This window comes from Mytilus californianus, unplaced genomic scaffold (genome assembly GCF_021869535.1).
Source record: "Mytilus californianus isolate M0D057914Y unplaced genomic scaffold, xbMytCali1.0.p SCAF_10, whole genome shotgun sequence".
Lineage (NCBI taxonomy): Eukaryota > Metazoa > Mollusca > Bivalvia > Mytilida > Mytilidae > Mytilus > Mytilus californianus.
The window spans coordinates 11,027,271-11,051,882 of NW_026262582.1; the positions used below are offsets into that span (position 1 = coordinate 11,027,271).

Genomic DNA, 24,612 nt, shown 5'->3' on the forward strand with positions numbered 1-24,612 from the left:
GCGGATATGTTCCAATTGTCACCGGTAACTAAAATCCAGTCTTTCTTTCCTCGAATGTGACCTTTCGAATTAGACTTATTACCGAGTTTGTACTCACAAGAGAAACACGACTGGTGCCACATGTGGAGCAGGATCTGTATACCATTCGGGAGCACCTGAGATCACCCCCAGTTTTTGGTGGGGTTCGTGTTGCTCAGTCTTTAGTTTTCTATGTTGTATTTTGTGTACTGTTAATTGTCTGTTTGTCTTTTTCTTTTTAAGTCATGGCGTTGTCAGTTTATTTTGGACTTATGAGTTTGAATGTCCCTTTTGGTATCTTTCGCCTCTCTTTTACGTTACCGTGGACGATTTAGAGTTTCAGCGACACATTACGGTATGAACACCTGTCTGTTGTTGAAGACTGTTAGTTCAATCCCATCTCGATGTCCTTTGGTTATTTTGTCGATGGGTTGCTGTCTCGTTTATGTGTACAACACGTCTTTCAATTTTTATTTCGCTTGATACTTACTAATTGCTTTTTGAAGAATGTTTAAGTTGCTCAGTGTTTATTACTAGTGATATATGTACGTGTTATGTTGCCCATACACACGCTCTTATATTTGGCAATAAATATTCTTTATTCTATATTCCTATATATTTCCTTTCCTAAGTCTTTGTTGCTATCAACAGAATGTTGTCATAGAAAATATAGTGTGTATACTACAGTTTATAAAGAAGGCCATTGTTGTCCTATATTTTGTTAAACATTTATGACTGGTTTTTAGCACGACCTAATGTATTTTTTGGCACCTGTTTCCGGAGAGTTCCAGTCACGTTCGCGTGAAAGAAACTGAACTCTTGAACTGATTCTATGGAATATATGCTAATTATTTATTTGTTTAAATAACATTTTTATTCTCAGAAGTTAACAAATTGTGGAAATATAAGTCATTTAGCGTAAGTTTCAGTATAAATAGCTGAAAATTTTCCATGTTATTGAACGAGTTCAAATAGTCAATGGTCTTTGTTTGACGTCAACGGGAAGAATTTGTGTCTGATTTCTCAATGTCAATCAGGTTATATGTTTGAAAAGCCCATATTTCTCAATTTAATGTTTCATTTCCTTAAAGGTCTTTTTAAGCGATATGAAGTTACATTATGGTTTGATACAGTTAAAATGTACATGTATCTATTAGATATTAGACACATGGTACATTTAAACCTGACATCATGTTTGCAATCTATTTCCAGTTACATGTATATATAGCAGATGCTTTAAATTACCTGTTCGTAATTGTAGAACTGAACAATGTAGTCAATCTTTGTAAGAACAATTTCAGCCTCCGGTCAACTTGTGTGAACTTACATGTACCTTGTAGAAAGCTTCAAAAACAATGTTACTCTCACATCTTAAGACAAGTATGAGCAGCGTTCTCTTACAAATTATGACGAAGATATTTGTATTGTGACGACAAGTTTTCCTCGAAATGCATGAAAAGTTTCATATGCCTATGCCCCCCCCCCCCCCCCAGCATAATCAGTACAGTGTCATATAAAATCCAGGTCCGTTCGTCCAAAATCACGTTCACTCCCATTCATGTTCACCCCACCACAGATTCGCACCCTTTTTATTGGTTTTGTGTTGAATAAAGTTTCAATCATGTTTAAGTACATGAAGTAAGTGTATTGCAATTAATAAATTGTTCTTATTGTTTTAAAATAAAGTGACATACTAAAAATGTAAACAGGTTTCCTTTAGTGTTGTTTTGTTTAATTAATTATTTTGACGAAAATGAATCATGAATAAAAAAGTAGTCATGACAATTAAGGCAAAGTTCATTCATTTAAGATACTAAATCTTCATTGAGTTTACTCATACCAAACTAACTACAATGTATAGCAGTATTTACTTCAAAGCTAGTTATAACAACAATCATGATTTTCAAACACAGAACAATAATACCAAATTTGGCTTTGTAAATACCAATTAACAGTTATCATACATAATTAGCATTTAATCATTAATCAATTGCAACAAATCACCAAAAAAAAATATTACATTTAAAAGTTCCAGAATTTTTAAAGAAAATTTAAATCTGTATCTGTGAGAACGAACTGTAGGGAGTGAACAGACCCAATACCGCCAAATGTAATGGAAGATGATTTATTGGTTTTGATGCGGTTAGAAAAGGGTTAAATTCTAGCATTTTATTTTAGATGTTTTAGTGCTTGAAGCCTATTATTCAAGGTTTTTCTTGCAGACTGGTATTATGAGAGCAAACTGTAAGCTACATGTAAGCAACAACATGTACATATATCTTAAACAACAAATGAAAACACACAACTTCCATTAATTTCTTGTGTTATTTTAAATTAAGTAATTATGTTCACACAGTCCCTTTTGATGGGCCTTAAAAAAATATTCCAGTCATCTATTAACATAATTAAGCATATTGTTTTCTATTGCAATATTCAAAAGATTGTATTGGTCCTTTATAGCTTATTTTGGTGGTCAGGGCCCACAATAATAGCAAACTCGGATACTAGATCATTGCTAGTGTTTCTCTCAGTTTTAAAAAAATGGTAAGGTTAAATATTGCTCTGAGGACTTGAGTGTGAAGATGGATACTTTTTATTATTAAACGCCATATCCCAAATTTGAAGCTCAAAGGATTTTGTTTTCAGTGAATATTTCCAGAACTGCAGTTAATGCTCTAAATCTCACATTAGATAGAAAGTTGGATTGTTAGACCCGGCTCAGTATTTTAATGCTCCTTATCTCACAGTAGATAGAAAGTTGGATTGTTAGACCCGGCTAAGTATTTTAATGCTCTTTAGTCTTAATCTCACAATAGATAGAAAGTTGGATTGTTAGACCCGGCTCAGTAATTTTATGCTCTAAATCTCACAGTACATAGAAAGTTGGATTGTTTAGACCCGACTCACTATTTTAATGCTCTAAATCTCACAGTAGATAGAAAGTTGGATTGTTAGACCTGGCTCAGTATTTTAATGCCCTTAATCTCACAGTAGATAGAAAGTTGGATTGTTTAGACCCGGCTCAGTATTTTAATGCTCTAAATCTCGCAGTAGATAGAAAGTTGGATTGTTTAGACCCGGCTAAGTATTTTAATGCTCTTTAGTCTTAATCTCACAATAGATAGAAAGTTGGATTGTTAGACCCGGCTCAGTAATTTTATGCTCTAAATCTCACAGTACATAGAAAGTTGGATTGTTTAGACCCGACTCACTATTTTAATGCTCTAAATCTAACAGTAGATAGAAAGTTGGATTGTTAGACCTGGCTCAGTATTTTAATGCCCTTAATCTCACAGTAGATCATGTAGATAGAAAGTTGGATTGTTTAGACCCAGCTCAGTATTTAACATGTTTAATGCTCTGAATCTCACAGTAGATAGAAAGTTGGATTGTTAGACCCAGCTCAGTATTTTAATGCTCCTTATCTCATAGTAGATAGAAAGTTGGATTGTTAGACCCGGCTCAGTATTTTAATGCTCTAAATCTCACAGTAGATAGAAAGTTGGATTTTTAGACCTGGCTCAGTATTTTAATGCTCTGAATCTTACAGTAGATAGAAAGTTGGATTGTTAGACCTGGCTCAGTATTTTAATGCTCTGAATCTCACAGTAGATAGAAAGTTGGATTGTTAGACCTGGCTCAGTATTTTAATGCCCTTAATCTCACAGTAGATAGAAAGTTGGATTGTTTAGACCCGGCTAAGTATTTTAATGCTCTTTAGTCTTAATCTCACAATAGATAGAAAGTTGGATTGTTAGACCCGGCTCAGTAATTTTATGCTCTAAATCTCACAGTACATAGAAAGTTGGATTGTTTAGACCCGACTCACTATTTTAATGCTCTAAATCTAACAGTAGATAGAAAGTTGGATTGTTAGACCTGGCTCAGTATTTTAATGCCCTTAATCTCTCAGTAGATAGAAAGTTGGATTGTTTAGACCCGGCTCAGTATTTTAATGCTCTAAATCTCGCAGTAGATAGAAAGTTGGATTGTTTAGACCCGGCTCAGTATTTTAACGCTCTAAATCTCACAGTAGATAGAAAGTTGGATTGTTAGACCAGGCTCAGTATATGCTCTAAATCTCACAGTAGATAGAAAGTTGGATAGTTAGACCTGGCTCAGTATTTAAATGCTCTAAATCTCACAGTAGATAGAAAGTTGGATTGTTTAGACCCGGCTCAGTATTTTAACATGTTTAATGCTCTGAATCTCACAGTAGATAGAAAGTTGGATTGTTAGACCCGGCTCAGTATTTTAATGCTCTAAATCTCACAGTAGATAGAAAGTTGGATTGTTAGACCAGGCTCAGTATTTTAATGCTCTAAATCTCACAGTAGATCATGTAGATAGAAAGTTGGATTGTTTAGACCCAGCTCAGTATTTAACATGTTTAATGCTCTGAATCTCACAGTAGATAGAAAGTTGGATTGTTAGACCCGGCTCAGTATTTTAATGCTCCTTATCATCTCATAGTAGATAGAAAGTTGGATTGTTAGACCCGGCTCAGTATTTTAATGCTCTAAATCTCACAGTAGATAGAAAGTTGGATTTTTAGACCTGGCTCAGTATTTTAATGCCCTTAATCTCACAGTAGATAGAAAGTTGGATTGTTAGACCAGGCTCAGTATTTTAATGCTCTAAATCTCACAGTAGATAGAAAGTTGGATTGTTTAGACCCGGCTCAGTATTTAACATGTTTAATGCTCCGAATCTCACAGTAGATAGAAAGTTGGATTGTTAGACCCGGCTCATTATTTTAATGCTCCTTATCTCACAGTAGATAGAAAGTTGGATTGTTAGACCCGGCTCAGTATTTTAATGCTCCTTATCTCACAGATAGAAAGTTGGATTGTTAGACCCGGCTCAGTATTTTAATGCTCTAAATCTCACAGTAGATAGAAAGTTGGATTGTTAGACCCGGCTCAGTATTTTAATGCTCTAAATCTCACAGTAGATAGAAAGTTGGATTGTTAGACCCGGCTCAGTATTTTAATGCTCCTTATCTCACAGTAGATAGAAAGTTGGATTGTTAGACCCGGCTCAGTATTTTAATGCTCTGAATCTTACAGTAGATAGAAAGTTGGATTGTTAGACCAGGCTCAGTAGTTTAATGCTCTGAATCTTACAGTAGATAGAAAGTTGGATTGTTAGACCAGGCTCAGTATTTTAATGCTCTGAATCTTACAATAGATAGAAAGTTGGATTGTTAGACCAGGCTCAGTATTTTAATGCTCTGAATCTTACAGTAGATAGAAAGTTGGATTGTTAGACCTGGCTCAGTATTTTAATGCTCTGAATCTCACAGTAGATAGAAAGTTGGATTGTTAGACCCGGCTCAGTATTTTAATGCTCTAAATCTCACAGTAGATAGAAAGTTGGATTGTTAGACCAGGCTCAGTATTTTAATGCTCTAAATCTCACAGTAGATAGAAAGTTGGATTGTTTAGACCCAACTCAGTATTTTAATGCTCTAAATCTCACAGTAGATAGAAAGTTGGATTGTTAGACCAGGCTCAGTATTTTAATGCTCTGAATCTTACAGTAGATAGAAAGTTGGATTGTTAGACCTGGCTCAGTATTTTAATGCTCTGAATCTCACAGTAGATAGAAAGTTGGATTGTTAGACCCGGCTCAGTATTTTAATGCTCTAAATCTCACAGTAGATAGAAAGTTGGATTGTTAGACCAGGCTCAGTATTTTAATGCTCTAAATCTCACAGTAGATAGAAAGTTGGATTGTTTAGACCCAACTCAGTATTTTAATGCTCTAAATCTTACAGTAGATAAAAAGTTGGATTGTTAGACCAGGCTCAGTATTTTAATGCTCTAAATCTCACAGTAGATCATGTAGATAGAAAGTTGGATTGTTTAGACCCAGCTCTAAATAATTTGTTGTTACTGCTTTAAAAATAATTTCATTTACTTAAAACTATATAGTTTTTAAAGTATTTCTTAGGAAAAATTTTCTGGTATAGCAGAATATAAGAAATAAGGAGAAAAAGCTCCCCAAAACTCTAAGTATGGCTTGTTCTGTCAACTAATATTCAGAGTAAAGTCCTATTTCAAGGAAATTTTCTCATAAAATGTGTTTTGGAGACTCAATCCACTCAGAATATTTCATTATTTGTAATATTTCACTTAAATAGCAAGAAATTTTAACACATGCGAGTACTCACAAGGTCAAAGGTGCATGTACAGCTTCCCATATTAGGTGTAATACCACCATTGATTTTCCCCTATTAGTCTTTGTTAAATTTGCACTTTTCAAAAAATTATGCAGAATTTATCTTTGTTTCAAATAAAGAAATACTTGGCATGAGTAAAGTTTTATCCTGTCCAGTACTATAGAAAAAATTTCACATAACATTTCATTGCATATAAGAAAATAACCATCACTGGAAGTTAACCAATCAAATTTTCCCCCTTTTTTAACCTGTGTACAAGCTTTAGTAACCATGAAACCTCAAGTTTCCAAAATATTCTATAGAAACCCCAAATAAAAAAATAATGGTGCTTTGAAATACCCAAGATATATGTTTATGACCCAGAAATGTTTTACTGCAATGAAATGTAGGATCAATTACCTACAACTGTCAAATTCAAGGGAATATTTTTTTTCGACCTATTTTCGTATGCAACCGGATGTGACGTACTATGATTTGGTGGTATTACACCTAAAGAAGACTTTTTTGTTAAATAAACTGAATGTGACTTTTTCCCTTTGTAATACTGGTTATTTCAAGCATTCCTGTCAAGGTTTGTCATAATCAGTTCAATAGTTTGAGAAAAATCTAGTATAATGTAAGACGACATCTACAGTGTTTCGAGCAAAATTTCTTCGAAAAATCCAAACCAAGCCGCATCATGATAGAATATAGTGTGGACCAATAAATGATCAAATATTTATCTCATCTGCCTACAAACAGTTGAATATGATACAAAAGATGACTTTAGGATGATAAATACTACTAATGGACCTCTTTGTCTTCCTTATAAGGCAGGGATGGGCACGATTACTGACAAATGTAATCGATTAATAATCGATTACTTGAGGGATTTTTGTGTATTCGATTAATAATCGATTACTCTGATTTTTGTATGTAATCGATTGCAATCGATTACTTTATCAAAAGTAATTGGATTACTTTTCGATTACTGTCAATTACATGCTATAAAATTACAAAAATATAATAAAGTAAGATAAACACAAACATTTTGTTATGTATAGGGGAAATTTATAACTTGATCAAAACTTCATTGAAAGCATTGTTTTCAAAGTTCATGAAGTTAAAGTTGAGAGTTTGTTTCTAGATAGAAGCTCTCACTGAGGATTTGAAATATTCAAAAATTCTTTAAAATCTGGTTATCTACATGAGTGAGATGTAATAAAGTTCTTGCAATGACACCACATGGCTTCAGTCACTTCTTTATAGTCTAGTTTATTTTCCACATGTCTCTATATTTTTCAAGTTTTGCTGTCATAATGACTTAAGTTAAGTATTTTGTATTTATTAATTTTTAACTATATTTGATATAGTATATATTACAATTAAAATGTAAAAAGAAGAATAATTAACTTGTTCAGCTAATTTCAAAGATGTAAATTTATTATATTTATAACTAATACATGTATGAATTAATTATTTTGTTTGGATAATCTCCCTAATTACAGGTTATAAAACTGCCAATGGAGTACATTTCATAACCTGGGGAAATATAATGTCAATCTCCTCTTAATTAGACATAATTGAAATCAAAACATCTTATTAATTAGAAGTCCTTGATCATCTGATTAGTAAACACAGGAATTTGTTGGGATTTTCTATACTCTATTCAAAATCATGATATTTAACAAGATATATTTTAGTGTCAATATGGGATACATGTATCTATTTCTAAACAAGAATTTCAATGCAAATCAATTGGTACGTTGTGTACATTCTGATTTTTATATCATAATATTATAACGAATCCACTGTGTATCTAGTTTAGCTAAAATTCCAAATCTTATTGAAAATTACACTTCAATGTCAAAGTAGTACAGAACTTAACATAAGACTCATTTCTTATTTTTATCTATTTACTTATTTCAAAATAAAAGGTCTTTAAATAATTGACAAGCATTGAAGACAGTTATAAGTCAATTGTTTAAAAAGCTGGATATACAGTAAAATTGGTAGGAGTTCTGGTTGATCATAATGCAGCTTGAGACAATAGATACAAATAAGGCATTTGATAAGCTCTGAAGTCTAAATACTTTCTATTTTATCTGTACTATAAAGTGATGAATGCATATATATTTTCATTTAAAATAGGTTTATTTTCTTCAAACTATTTCACTAAAAGTAATTGAAATGTAATCAAAAGTAATCGATGATTACATCCTAATTTTTGCTGTAATCGATTAAATTACGATTACATGTAATCGAAAATGTCTTCGATTACAGATTACTGTCGATGACTGGGAAACCTGTAATCAATTACAATCGATTACGATTACAGATTACGATTACCCCATCCCTGTTATAAGGTCTCTTTTGGTCCATTTATACCTCTCATTTCCTCAAAATTTCTACTTTTTAGGCCAATAAATAAAATTTTTGGGGTAACTTTCACTCATTTATGATAGAAATGTTATAATAAATGATTAATTGAAGTATTCAAGCTGAATGAACTATCCGTATAAAAGTTTACTGTCTCCAAGGAGGTTTCAATAAGTCCTTACGTAAAATTTAAATTTACGCCGCGTTCCAGAGAGTGACATAAAAATCTTCTCTTTTGGTGAATAATTTGTTGTTACTGCTTTAAAAATAATTTCATTTACTTAAAACTAAATAGTTTTTAAAGTATTTCTTAGGAAAAATTTTCTGGTATAGCAGAATATAAGAAATAAGGAGAAAAAGCTCCCCAAAACTCTAAGTATGGCTTGTTCTGTCAACTAATATTCAGAGTAAAGTCCTATTTCAAGGAAATTTTCTCATAAAATGTGTTTTGGAGACTCAATCCACTCAGAATATTTCATTATTTGTAATATTTCACTTAAATAGCAAGAAATTTTAACACATGCGAGTACTCACCAGGTCAAAGGTGCATGTACAGCTTCCCATATTAGGTGTAATACCACCATTGATTTTCCCCTATTAGTCTTTGTTAAATTTGCACTTTTCAAAAAATTATGCAGAATTTATCTTTGTTTCAAATAAAGAAATACTTGGCATGAGTAAAGTTTTATCCTGTCCAGTACTATAGAAAAAATTTCACATAACATTTCATTGCATATAAGAAAATAACCATCACTGGAAGTTAACCAATCAAATTTTCCCCCTTTTTTAACCTGTGTACAAGCTTTAGTAACCATGTAACCTCAAGTTTCCAAAATATTCTATAGAAACCCCAAATAAAAAAATAATGGTGCTTTGAAATACCCAAGATATATGTTTATGACCCAGAAATGTTTTACTGCAATGAAATGTAGGATCAATTACCTACAACTGTCAAATTCAAGGGAATATTTTTTTTCGACCTATTTTCATATGCAACCGGATGTGACGTACTATGATTTGGTGGTATTACACCTATAGCAACATTACACTGACTTGTCTGCACTAATGTGTCTATATTTTGTAGATTAACCAACCTGTTAATTTATCAATAAAATAGATATAATTGTGTCGCTTTGACGGAGTCAAAAAGTGAGACTAAGGTTTGCTGTTTCCTGCGGCAGCAGCATCAACAATGTATTAGTTTGTGATTAGATCAGTTTATGGGAAACCACTAGTGGTAGGTCAATAATATTTGGTATGCAGTTGTATAAGCATTGGCACATCTTATTTTCATGGAGATTTATTTTTTTGAAAAAGTCTTGAATTATTTTACTACTTTTGTAATTTCATTATCCAACCTCTTCCTTTACTATACCATGTATACAATGTTGACTAAAATCCCAGATTTACATTGTTATTAATGGTAGACTTATGATTTAACAATGTTTAATCTGTGTTTTCCTTTCATTTTAATACTAACAAAGTAACATACATGTATATATATGATGTATACATGTCACTTAATATTAAAGGACCTCATCTTAATTTGGATACTAAATAAATACCAGTTTAAATGGTGGCAGTGGCCCGCTTAACATTATAAACAAATGTCTGTACAGTTTGATGAAGAATACAAAAATCTAATTCTAAAGTGTCCCACTTCATGTCCTACTATGCTTCGTTGGCAAGTAGACATGACCTTGAATTTTAAAACGTTAAAAAAATAAGATTTAAAACCCTGAGGGTCATTAGGATAAAAATTGAATTAGGATATTAAACACATTACCATTTAATTATTGAATATCTTCAATTGATAAGTGTACAGTGAAATACTTAAGAAGGAAATACATATAAGGAAGGAAGTCTGGATAATTTCACTTGGGACAAGCATCAATTAATGATAAATTATTGAGTTCAGACAATGAATGACCCTGTCTGCATTATATCAACATGATCAATTCTAGAGATGTTCCGATTACCAACTATAACTGAAAACTCTATTGTTTGTTGAAAATTTTCAATAATTTATAATTTTCATTATACCGGTAATCTATTATCAATAGAAGTAAAAAATATCTATAAAATTCGGGAATTAACTTATTTTTTTGTTAATAATACCTTTCTGTGCTGGGATTGCAACAAAATTGACATATAAAACTGAATAATATGTTCTTTCGAAATTGATCTTAGTGTCAAATTTTTCAGATTTACATGCAAGTCTGACTGGTAGGTTTCACCTGACTTTGACCTCATTTTCATAGTTCATTGGTTAATGTTAAGTTTGATTCAAAGATGCTACAGACCATACAATGTAAATCAACTATATCTGTTGTATAAAATATTGTAAGTTGTACATGTACAGGTTGGTCTGTTAAGGGTTATTTATTTGACCTTGACCTAATTTTTCTGATTCCTTGGTCAACTTACAGTTTGTAAGTTTTTCATTTTGTGGTTTAGGCAATTTTTTCATTTATATATATATATATACCATAAGCAATAGGTCAACAGTATTTGGTATATTAAATGATTGTAATGTGTATATGTCCATTTTGCAGGGTTCATCTGAATTAACATAATTTTCATGGTTCATTGATAAATGTTTAGATTTTGTGGCTAGTTCTTTCTCAAATCAATACTGTAAGCAATCGGTCAACAACACAAATAAAATAAGGAGATGTGTTAGGATTTACATGCGTATTTGTTGTAAGGTGTACATGTCTATCTTGCATGGTTAATCTAACCTTGACCTAATTTTCATGGATCATTAAGTATATTTGATGCCTTTAGTAAAACCTTAACTTAAGGAGGTATTAGCTGTCAGATACATGTTCACCAATTTGACTCAAATTCTCATATTTGATTTATAACATACTAAAACTATATCCAAATTACAAAAAGTCTAAGATAAATAATTAACAATGCATGACTCATTAATATATATCAGCATCTACAAATGTAATTAACCATCGAGATGACCTCCGAAGACTTGCGACGGTCAAATAAACTGATATTAACATGAATAGGATTAGAAATAAAAAGCGACCACATGCAATTTTTCTAGGTCTATTTGATTTCATGTTATTCTTATAGGTTAAAAAAAATGTTAATCATCGTTTTTACCTGTATAAGAATGATTTTTTGTGGATCGAATCAGTCAACGAAATGGTTTACCCTTGTTTCACTTTCAATGTTGACATTCTTTTCTTTTTAATAGCTGAACATGCCTAGTACATGTGTAACCCATCTCCGGGCTAAGGGGATAAATTGAAGTTCACATGAGTACGGATTCACATGAGGTCGAATTATTCACCTACAAGTCAATAATACATCAGTGATTTTTTTGGAGCTTATTTTGACAAATTTGGGCCAAACTAACTGCTAATAATCAAATATTATTTCAAAATTCCACTTTTATTAATAGTTGAAACAAAAAGAATTGTATTTTAATTTTTTGTCTAAATAGTAACTAATGCCCCTTTAAAGGCTTTAAGCATTAACTAGAGCAGGTGAAATATTTCAGTGAGTTCACACTTGTTTAAATATTGGAGAGATACAGAGGCAAGTTTACTATGCATTTACGCTTTTAGGCAAAACAATACAGTTCTTTGTTCAATTTTATGCCTGCCTTTAACACATTTTATAGATATTTTTTGTTTAAAGCACCATTAAAGTCTAGACATTTTGATTATGCACAATAAAAGTCCAGAATTTTCCCCAATATAGTCTGTATGTATTATCTATGTTAAACATTTTTTGTACTTACCCAATGTTTTCTGCCAAGAGACAGGAACTAAGTTTATATTTTTTTGTCTTATAAGTGCATGCAAGTATACATGTATTTATTCTTTCAAGTACACATATTGTTTATATTTGAGATAAGAACAGAACAAATGCTACAAGGAAATACAAAAATGGACAGTCTAGTTTATAGAGAATAGCACATACAAAATAGAACAAAAAAAATCATTCCAATAGTTTTTGAGTAATTTGACTTTACATTTTATGATTAATCCGACTTTTCATACATGTATTGATTGTTGAAATATTACAATGCATGGAGAAAAGTATCAATTCCAACATAAGAATTAAATTTACCGTTTACAGTTCTTACTGGTATTTAAAGATTTAAGAAATCAACTTTACTATTATTACATTTCTATAACAAGCTGTTTGACATTTATTTTCTAGGGAATATCAAGAAAATTAAGTGATTTATTGAAATTCTGATATAAAAGATATGAACTAGAAGAATCAATTGTTCAAAATAGTTGTTGCACATCATGCACATATGCTTTCATGTCCATGAAAATATTAAGACTAGACAGTTAAGCAATTATCAGAGGGCCTTAGTGGCTGAGTGGTCTATGTAGTCAAACTACTGTATCACTAGCCTGTCAACACTGAGGTTGTTAGTTCGAATCCTGCACGTAGCAGATGCGCTCGACTCCAATCCTAATTGACTAGGAATGTTAGTTTTCCTACCGAAGGTTAGTGGTACTCTCTGGGTACTTCTGCTTGTGACTGCTTCATCCACCAAAAAAACTGACTGCCACGAAATAGCACAAAATTGATAAGAATAATGTTTGATGAAAACTAACCCATTTAAATAGGTTTAACTATGCATGCATGGCTAAGGTTCAGGTTACAAAATGTACTTTCACTGATATTTCAGTATGAACTATCTAACCCCCTTTGGCATGCATCCTTAAAGGGGCACTAGCTACGAGATATATAAAAAATAAAAAATATGATTTTTTTTGTTCAATCATTAATGAAAGTGAAATAGTGAAATAATATATCGCTTTTAGCAGCCAGTATGGTTCAATTTTGTCAAAATAAGCTAAGAAACATTGATTTTGAATTATTCACTTGCAAGTGAATAATTCGACCTCATTGAATCCGTATTCATGTGAACTTCAATTTAACCCCTTAGCTAGAGATGGATAACGCATGAATCGTGCGTGCTGAGTTATTTAAAGGAAAAGAATGTCAACAATGAAAGTGAAACAATGGTAAATCATTTGAGTGACTGATTCGATCCACAAAAAAATCATTCTTTTACAGGTAAAAAAGATGATTAATATTTATTTTTAATCTATAATATGAAATTAGACAGACCTAGAAAAATCCAATTGCGTCTAGACTAAAATACACACGAAACGAAGCTACATATTATAGAGTCCATGCCCTGTAAATTGATTATTTTTTACTTTTTATAATTTGGATAAATGATTTACATTGTTATAAATCAAATATGAGAATTTGAGTCAAATCGTTGAACTTTAAAAAGGTTAGTTTTCATCATACATTTCTTAGCAATTTTCCAGAATTCAAAATTGTTCCAGATTACTATAATTCCTTGTTAGTACTGTGTTAGCTGGTGAAATAGAATAAAAAATGATCCTTTATATTTGTTTGAAAAAAGTAAAATAACAAAAATACTGAACTCCAAGGAAAATTCAAAACGGAAAGTCCTTTATAAAATGGCAAAATCAAAAACTCAAACACATCTAATGAATGGAAAACAACTGTCATATTCCTGACTTGGTACAGGCATTTCCTTATGTAGAAAATGGTGGATCAAACCTGGTTTTATAGCTAGCTAAACCTCTCACTTGTATGACAGTCGCATACTAATCTGAATTCCATTATATTGACAACAATGTGTGAGCAAAACAAACAAACATAATAGGTAAAAACATCAAAAATTGGGGTACAGCAGTCAACATTGTAATATAATCTTAATCACTATAAAAACAAATAAATGTTTCAACAAAGGAACACAAAATGGCATATAGACAAAGTACATAAGCAAAAATGAAAGACAAGAACTCAAAATTGACCATAGCACAATGAGCCCCTCTGTTTTTATATTATTGGTTTTAACACTGCCCAGTATAATGGAAACCAACATATTTTTGTAACTTTCTGCAGTAGAAAGCTTGAATGTTTTGCATAATTTACATGTTAAAAGTATTGCCATTATAATTTCAACATTTGCATTTTACTATCTAAATTACGATAACATACAGGCGTAACAAATCTCTATGTCAACAGTAAACTTGTGTGGGTTATGCATTGCAATTGTATATTATACCAATGATAAAAGACAGATTTTCTTTACAATTGCAAGAATAAAATTGGTTTACTTTTAAATTTTAAGCATTAAATCAAATATATTTTGTTAATTTTTGTGTAAACAATTTTTTTCTTTGAGAATTTATACAAATAAAGATGCATAGATCTTCCTGGATTTTTAATTCTATCCTGGAAATACTATTGCGGTGTGAAAATGTAAACATTAAGGTGAAGGTTTTAAGTGAAGTGAAACTCAAGCATTCTGTAAAAGCATTGAAGCCATTTAAATACAATGTACATGTATGTATACTGTAAGAGTGTTGAAGCCATTTAACAGTGTTTAATTACAATGTATACTGTAAAAGTAAATATTTCTTATATATATATATATATATGAAATTGGAAATTTGAACATAATGAAGTACTGAACATTAACATGGACACTTATTTCGCTCAAAGCTCTTTCTTGTCGACTTTGGAATTATCTATTTTTTTATGATTTTCATACTTTGTTGATAGATTCACTTAACATATGTCATGTATGTAAGGGAGAATCCATGTACATCTTCATATCTTTTTGTAGTCACATTATTATTTTCCTATAAAAATCAATTTTGCAATATTATTATCAGCATAAAACATTTTTTAACAGTAACCTTTCATTAGCTTTTATTTTTCTAATTAAAGTGTGAGTAGAAGTTGAAAAACTTAAAAAAAAAAAAAAAAAATCAAGGGATATTTGCCCTAATTCTTAACTTGTACTTACTTAAAGCCTTTGATTTCATTCTTACTTTAATGTTAAATACAAATATGTTTTCAATGGAGGTTGTCAGTACACAGTGGTACATATGTACCATAGAAATAATTTAAGTGTATGTAACTCTATATCATACAAAATTTAAACTGCATATATATGTCAATGTATGTATATATTGAAAAGTACAAAATGCATACACAGATACAACATACATGTATGGCAATATTTTGACCCCATAGCCGGTTTAACTCGAGCCCCTCAATGTTTAAATCCCATTGTAAATGATCTGTTAGAGATTAAAACTGTTTAACACAGTAGTGTATATAGACTGGGAACATTTGAAACATTTTAATATGATTGTCAACTGTCACACAAGTGATCCATTGATATAGGAAAAAGATGTAAAGGTAATATTCTTAAAAGGTGATTGATAATTAATTATACAGTGGAAAATGAATTTGATGCTGACTTAGGGATCCTTTATTATATGATGGAGGACAGATGAAAAAGGAAACATTTATTGTATCGTATACCATTGAAATGGAGGCAGGTTTGATGTTAATTGTTATGTTGACTTGTCTAGAATCAGGTAGGGATCTGAGGTCATGTAGGTTTAAGGTAGCTATACATGTAGTATAAGTGACTTTCTTTGGATTAGTTAGAGATCATTAAATAGAATTTAATTATGTTAACCTTAGTTTGTTTATTACATGTGTTATAATTTGTTTAACCTTTTTTTATTTTCTTATATATAATGTTTGAAAAAAAATTATATTGTAATTATTCTGCTCATTTTGGGCACTGTGATTGGCAAATTAATTATTTGTTTGTTTGTTTGTGTATGATGATGGATTGATCAGTGGGGGATGTATGGTTTGCTAGCTGTAGTTTATTAGCCTATTTTAGGGCCCTGATCTTAGTTTGGATTGCATAACAATCTACTTTTTCACATGCTGTCTGTATCTCTCTTTAATGACACATGTTCTTTTATCTATACTGATTAACATGCATATAGAATTCTTACATGTTAATTACTAGTTAAGCATCAAATGTACCAAACAACTCCTTATATTTAGGTTAAATGAAATGGCACATATTTTCATGTCATATATTTTGACATATTTGTTGTATCACAGGTGCATGTTTAGTCTGTACTAGATGTGTAGTACTTTCTGTTTTAAGGTGCAAGCTTATCGGTCATTGTATTATCTGTTTATATTAGTAAATGTCATTGACTTTATATACAATTATGAATGGTCACTTTAAAAAGCCTTAAATACTAATACTACCTATTTGTGTATACAATCATACACCATAGAGAAGCAACATATAAATCCAATCTCCTATTAGGGATATCAGCCCTTTTCTGATTTCTTTCAAAATATATTCCATCTACTTTTTTGTCCATTCTATAATAATTTCCTGCAAGATGCAGGATTTTCAGATATGATGATTTAGAAAAATGATATATTTATCTATTTTTATCATTAAAAGATTATCATTTATATATAAAGAAATAGCTTTTTGCTTCATTGTAGTATGATTAAAAATTCTATTTTAGCTGTCAGACTTATTTAGTCAAATTTGAAATGAAATTGATCTGAATAATGTGTCGTAACATTGGAATTTGCAATAATTCTATCTTGCATGCACAAATTATCAGATGCAATGCATGCAATGGGTAGTGTTAATTGGGATTGGATTTGTATATAATATAAATCATATTTATTTTGTCACTGAAAAAAAAAGCTTTAAAAAAATTGTGACCTACTGTCCCTTTAGAGGGAAGAAGACTGCAATACTGCTGGCTGTTTCTAAAATCATTGAACCATTTCCAGAAGTGCAACTATTTCCCATTCTATGTTTTACAACTTTATAACTTCGGTTGCAAGTTTATAAAATAGCAACTGCATCATTTTATAAAACAAAGACAGGTGGCTGGGTTGGTGTGGTCTGCTTTCATTGTAATTCAAGTTTTCTTTTTATATATATCCTCTTCCCCTCCGTTTCCGTCCTCTAACTTTAGTTTGCCTCAACCAAATGTTATGAAACTTATACACAATGCTTATTACCACAAAATACAGATCAAGTTTGAATTTTGGTGGTGTCACTTTAACTGTTCTAGAGTTATGCCCCTTTACAAATGGAAAAAATTGCTGAATTTTTCGTTTTCGTTCTCTGAAGTTAGTTTCAACCAAATGTTATTAAACTTATACATAATGCTTATTACCACAAAATATAGATCAAGATGGAATTTTGATGGTATCACTTTTACTGTTCTAGAGTTATGCCCCTTTACAAATGGAAAAATTGCTGAATTTTTCGTTTCTGTTCTCTAAATTAAGTTTGACTCAACCAAATATTACGAAACTTATACACAATACTTATTACCACAAAACTCAGATCAAGTACAAATTTGGGTAGCATCAATTGTAAAGTTCTTCAGTTTTGTCCCTTTATAACTTTATATGATATGCAAACGGGGGCATCATCTGTGTCCCATGGACACATTCCCCATTTATTATAGATGGACTTTAATTTATTATTCATTCAGACGTTGATTTGAGGATATCTTTATAGATAGACTTTGTGATCTATTCAGACATTAATTTGGGGATATTTTTATAGACATGATGGATGGACTTTAATTTATTATCCATTCAGACGTTGATTTGGGATTATTTTAATAGACAGAATTTATTATCCTTTTAGACATTGATTTGGGGATATTTTTATAGATAGACTTTATTATCCATTCTTACATTGACTTGTGGATACAAAAGAGGCTTAGAATATAATCTATTTTCTGTCTTTTATCTCACTGATGGAGATTTTTGTTGTTTTCACATCAAAAGATATCCTATGCTATGTAGTGTTGTGATTCAGATTATCTGGAAAAAATAAGAATTACATTACACACTAAGATGCAGTTCTGTTGAGAAAATGAATAATGGATGTGATTATATGACACCTAGGTCATGTATGTCAGACATTATATACAGTTAAATCTTTATAAAACAAAAAACAAACAGTATGGGTTTTGCTCATTATTGAAGGCCATACAGTGACCTGTAGTTGTTAACTTCTATGTCATTTGGTCTCTGGTAGAGAGATGTCTCATTGGTAATCATACCTCATCTTCTTATTTTTATAGTGACTTAGCCAGAAACTAGTCTTAACAAGACTGGCTCAAAAGTCTCTCTATAACAGCATCAATATTCTTTGAACATGGCTAAACCCAGAAAATTATTTGATCTTATTGTTCAGTTGATACAGTTTTCACTGTACATATACAGTCAGTCAGAGGACTTACTTAATTGAATGATTTCTAAGTCACTGATTCAAGTAACATTTTGTGCACAAATGTTGGAAGTAAGAGTTGTCTTTCTTTAATAATCACCTATTTAAGTAGTACAAATAAATCACTAGACTAAGGGATTTAATTTTATTGTAGCTTTAAATATACAATGCTATTGATCCAGGGACTAATTTGTTGCTAAAATTATCAGAACCAACATCTGTGTTGGTAGGATGACCGGTCATGTCAGGTGACGACCTTGTACTGAGTCTCAGATAATGACATGAAAATCACTTGTTTAGGTATCATACCTCTATTTTCTTCCAAAAAAATCACTTCTTTAAGTATTATTATTTTAATTACCCTCACTAATTTCAACCCCCACCCCCCGAAAACAGTGAAATGTTGATCTCGAACAGTAAAATTTTATTACATAATCTGTAAGATGAAACCTTGAATTTACAGGAAAAATCTGTTAAGAAAGTATCAGTTCATTATGTAAAGCCTTCATTATAGCATTTTTTTCAACAAATATAGAATTTACAGCTAAATGATTGCATCAAAGGCATAAACCTTGCTACGTAAAAGAAGCAAAAGGTTCATTTTTTTTCAATTTTACTAATAATAAGATATAATCTAAACCTGTATGTTTAAAATATTGGTAAAACTACGAAATCACAATTTGTGACAAAATTTCGAATTTGCTACTTAAATAAGTGATTTTATAAATCACTTATTTCAGTAATTCCCCTGACTGACAGTAGGGGAAAAAGGGTCAAATATATATGTACCAGAAAGGATAAAAGAAAACAAGCACAAAACTAAAACTAAAAAGGGACACATGGGTGATATAGGCAGGGTCCTTAAAACATGGCCTCCATTTCAACGGTATCTGTATGTTATTATGATGGATAAAAGAAAACAAGCACAGAGCTAAAACATAGGTCCTGTTGTCAGCATCATTAAAACATGGCCTCCATTTCAACGGTTTCTGCATGTTATTATGATGGATAAAAGAAAACAAGCACAGAGCTAAAACTAAAAAGGGACACATAGGTCCTGTTGTCAGTATCCTTAAAACATGGCCTCCATTTCAAAGGTATCTGCATGCTAATATGATATTGATGCTATTGAATATTTTGAATGGTTTATTGTACTTCCAACTCCAAGGTATGTCTATGAAAGGAAGTAGTGGACCTTGTACTTGAGCATGTTGAGCATATATCCCTTGATCTGTAAATAAGTAAAATGTGGCTTATATGCCAATGTGACAGCAACACAACAACACAAAAAACCAAAGGACATAGATCTAGAGGGAACATTGTATTTTTTTGTACTTACATTTCTTTAAACTCCCTGATGTAAATATTTAGTTGAAATAAAATCATTTTTTTTTTTTCTATTTTCAGGAATAATTCTGTATCAGAATGAACATGGAAGAATACAGTGAAGAGGATAAAATAATTTGAATCTATAAATAAAAATCATAATGCCTATGGATACACCCACTATACCCAATTTACCCATTAGGGATTTGGGATCATTTGCCAATGCACATGTGCCCAGTGATGCTGACATAAAAGGTAATCCAAAGCATTTTACTTGCTTGTAAATTCAGAGCACCTGTCAGTTCACCCTTGGTTTTGTTGAGAGGTTTGTAATGCTCAGTGTTTTTTTTCCTGTGTATTGTTTTATGGGCTGTTGTTTGTCTGTCATCTTCATCTATTGGTCAGATTTGAAGGGTTTCTTTTTTGTCGGCCTTCGACTTTAGTCGAAAAAGCGAGACAAAGCGATCCTACATTCCGTTGGCGGTGGCGGCGTCCACAAATATTCACTCTGTGGTTAACTTTCTTAAACTATCCTGGATTTCTACCAAACTTGGACAGAAGCTTGTTTATGATCATAAGATAGTATCCAGAAGTAAATTTGTAAAAATAAAATTCCATTTTTTCCGTATTTTATTTATAAATGGACTTAGTTTTTCTGCCGGGAAATATTACATTCACTCTGTGGTTAAAGTTTTTAAAATTTTAATAACTTTCTTAAACCAACCTGGGTTTGTACCAAACTTGGACAGAAGCTTGTTTATGATCATAAGATAGTATCTAGAAGTAAATTTTGTAAAAAAATAATCCATTTTTTCCTTATTTTACTTTTAAATGGACTTAGATTTTCTGCCAGGAAACAACACATTCACTCTGTGGTTAAAGTTTTTATAATTTTAATAACTTTCTTATACTATTTTGGATTTGTACCAAACTTGGACAGAAGCTCGTTTATGATCAAAAGCTAGTATCTAGAAGGAAATTTTGTAAAAATATAAATACATTTTTTCCGTATTTTACTTTTAAATGAACTTAGATTTTCTGCCAGGAAACAACATATTCACTCTGTGGTTAAAGTTTTTAAAATTTTAATAACTTTCTTATACTATTTTGGATTTGTACCAAACTTGGACAGAAGCTTGTTTATGATCAAATGCTAGTATCTAGAAGGAAATTTTGTTTTCTTCCAGTTAACATTACATTCAGTCTGCAGTTAAAAGTTTTTAAACATTTATTAGATTCATAAACTATCCTGGATTTTTACCAAACTTGGACAGAAGCTTCTAACAATCAAAAGATAGTACCAAGAGGAAAATTTTTATTGATTTACTTCCTCATTTTTGTTGAGCCTGCGATTAACAGAAAAAGTGGGTGAGACACTGGGTTCCGCGGAACCCTTACGAATTTTTCCATATAAGATTCACTAGTGGTTTTTAAATGGGTTTTGTAAATGAAAAATCCAGTTATTAATTATACCCCACGCAACGAGTTGCGGAGGGTATAATGTTTTTGACCCGTCTGTCCGTCCGTCAGTCTGTCAGTCCATCAGTCCTGTTTCTTGTCATCGCAACTCCTCTCAAACCACACAACAGAATTTCACGAAACCTTTTTAGATAATAAGGACATACTATGTAGTTGTGCATATTGACAGGAAATTACGATTCAATTTTTTTTCCAGGAGTTACGCTCCTTTGAACTTATTTGCCCAATATACTACTGCAACCTTTTGTCATCGCAACTCCTCTCAAACCACACAACAGAATTTCATGAAACCTTTTCAGATAATAAGGACATACTACGTAGATGTGCATATTGACAGGGAATTACGATTTAATTTTTTTTCCAGGAGTTACGCCCCTTTGAACTTATTTGCCCAATATATTACTTCAACCTTTTGTCATCGCATCTCCTCTCAAACCACACAACAGAATTTCATGAAATCTTTTCAGATAATAAGGACATACTACGTAGATGTGCATATCGACAGGAAATTACAATTCAATTTTTTTTCTAGGAGTTACGCCCCTTTGAACTTATTTGCTTCAATATACCTCTGCAACAGTTTGTCATCACAACTCCTCTGAAACCACACAACAGAATTTCATGAAACTTTGTAGATAATAAGGACATACTAGGTAGATGTGCATATCGACAGGAAATTACGAATCAATTTTTGATTCAGCCATGCTGGATCTATGCGATCACTCTGTTTTTGGAGATGGTGAAGACTACTAAGTTGAAGACATGATATGAAACTAATTATGTGTTTTTATGACTTGCAGAAACTTTCTACACCATTTTAATCATCAACTGCCAAAGTTTGACATGTTATTTGTCCTTAAATCAAGAAAAGATTGGTCGAACAACCCTTTTATTTTAGATATACACTTGCATATAGTTCCTTTGTAAATTAAAATTTATAATGATTTACTATTTATGAATTAATTTGAAAAAGTATTTGTACATCAATTGAATCAGTTGATAAGAATTTTGAGAGTATTATATTAGTATCTTATGCTTGTGTAAGTTGTTGTTCAATGAAATGTAGGTCAACATCTGTATTAATATATCTAAGTTGATTCCCACACTTTTTTTGAAATGGTATTACTCCAATTCTTTCCATAGGCAAGTAAGAGTCAGTATGATTATCAACTGTCATGATTTTCAAATAATTACACTCAAAGGTGCAAGTATTAATTGGAAACGACCCCAGTCTTAATTCACCACAGTTAATATCTCATGACCTGTTACATAATTAAATAGACACAATTTATTACACACCTAACTGAATACACACATTCTCAATAGTAAACCTAAAAATGTATTTATTTATTGTAATCTACACTAAAATATTCTGTTAGTTTTGCTAGTAGCTAGCTGAATGATTAATCAGATGTGTTTTTTTTTCAAAGAAAAGACAAAAAATTAAAAAAATATGTATAAAAAATGCAAGCAAATTTTATTTCACTTGTAAAATTAGAGTGTCATTATCATCTGACATAAGTCAATAATCAAGTTCAAATTAATTATTTAAAACTATCAGAAATTTGGTTGAAATATTATACAAAATTGCATAACTCTTACCTGAGCATTTTCTGCAATAAAATGTATTTGTTTGTTCTACATTTATATCCCTTTATATTGCTATTTAACAGTAATAGGAAATATCTCATCATTAGGTATTTGTACATTTAAATTCGAATACAGGAAATGTATTTTTTCTTAATGAAGAATGAACACCAATTTAGATAAAAAAATAGTTATTATTTTTTTTTAATTTTTGTTGTTGAGAAAGTGCATTTCTAAGTCCTCTTTCTGGAAATTATAAAGCCAGTTATTATAAATGGCATATAAAAAAATATTTTACTTATTTGACGATTTCCCTTTAAATTATTGTCAAAAAAAATCTGACAGAGTCTAAAATTGAAATATCAATATATATATCTATATTTGCATTAATATTTTTATTTCCTTTGGAAAATAACATAGAAATTTTACAGTAAGATTTAGAATGAAAAGAGAAAAAAAATTTGAAAAAGTATGGTCAGAAAGAATATCAGACTAGCTATAAATATGGCTGGATCACAACATCAACGATGCTTTGATTTTTCTAGGAGTTACGCCCCTTTGAACTTATTTGCTTCAATATACCTCTGCAACAGTTTGTCATTGCAACTCCTCTGAAACCACACAACAGAATTTCATGAAACTTTGTAGATAATAAGGACATACTAGGTAGATGTGCATATCGACAGGAAATTATGATTCAATTTTTTTTTCTTATACAATTTTTATACGACCGCAAAAAAAATTTTTGTGGTCATATATTGATATGACGTTGGCGTCGTCGTCGTCTGAAGACGCATTAGTTTTCGCACTCTAACTTTAGTTTAAGTGAATGGATCTCTATGAAATTTTACCATAAGGTTCAATACCACAAAAGGAAGGTGGGGATTGATTTTGGGGGTTATGATACCAACAGTTAAGGAATTAGGGGCCAAAAATAAGCATTTTCTAGTTTCCAGACAATAACTGTGGAACGGTGTATGGATCTCTCTGAAATTATACTACAAGTTTCCATACCACAAAGGGATGGTTGGGATTTACTTTGGGGGGTTATGGCTCAAATCGTTTAAGAATTAGGGGCAAAAAAGGGGGAAAAACAAGGTTGTCCTGGTTAATGGACAAATACTTTAGTACAAAACATAATTTAAAGCAGTGTAAGGGAGATAAATCGAATACATCATTGAAATTATCTCCCTTACACTACTTTTAAATTATGTATAAAGTAATGGTTAATGAACAATTAAGATAATTTAAAACAGTGTAAGGGAGGTAATCCAAATACAACGTTTTGGTTACTTCCCTTACACTGCTTTTAAATTATGTTTAAAGAAATGCATATTTATAAAGGAAGACCAGTAAAAACATCTGCAAATGTTGCATCTTTTTTTTTTTACAACAAAATCCATATGAAAGATTTGACACTATATTTTAAATTCTATTATAAAATAGATTAAGTTAGCACTATGGTAAATTTAAATGGGTAATTATGGTTTCAAACTCCATTGGAAATTTGAATTGAGATTATGAC

At 31.2% G+C, this 24,612-nt stretch overlaps 1 protein-coding gene across 3 annotated transcripts in view; it reads left to right on the forward strand.

Moving 5' to 3' along the window:
• Positions 1-792: 792 nt before the first annotated feature.
• LOC127717603 (sodium bicarbonate cotransporter 3-like) overlaps positions 793-24,612 on the forward strand; it is a 113,676-nt gene continuing 89,856 nt past the window's right edge. For all 3 annotated transcript variants that reach the window (XM_052223307.1, XM_052223308.1, XM_052223309.1), the window contains exons 1-2: positions 793-936; positions 20,103-20,276. In XM_052223307.1, the coding sequence (XP_052079267.1) occupies positions 20,183-20,276 (94 nt within the window). In that variant the 5' untranslated portion in view covers positions 793-936; positions 20,103-20,182. The remainder of the gene's footprint in view (positions 937-20,102; positions 20,277-24,612) is intronic.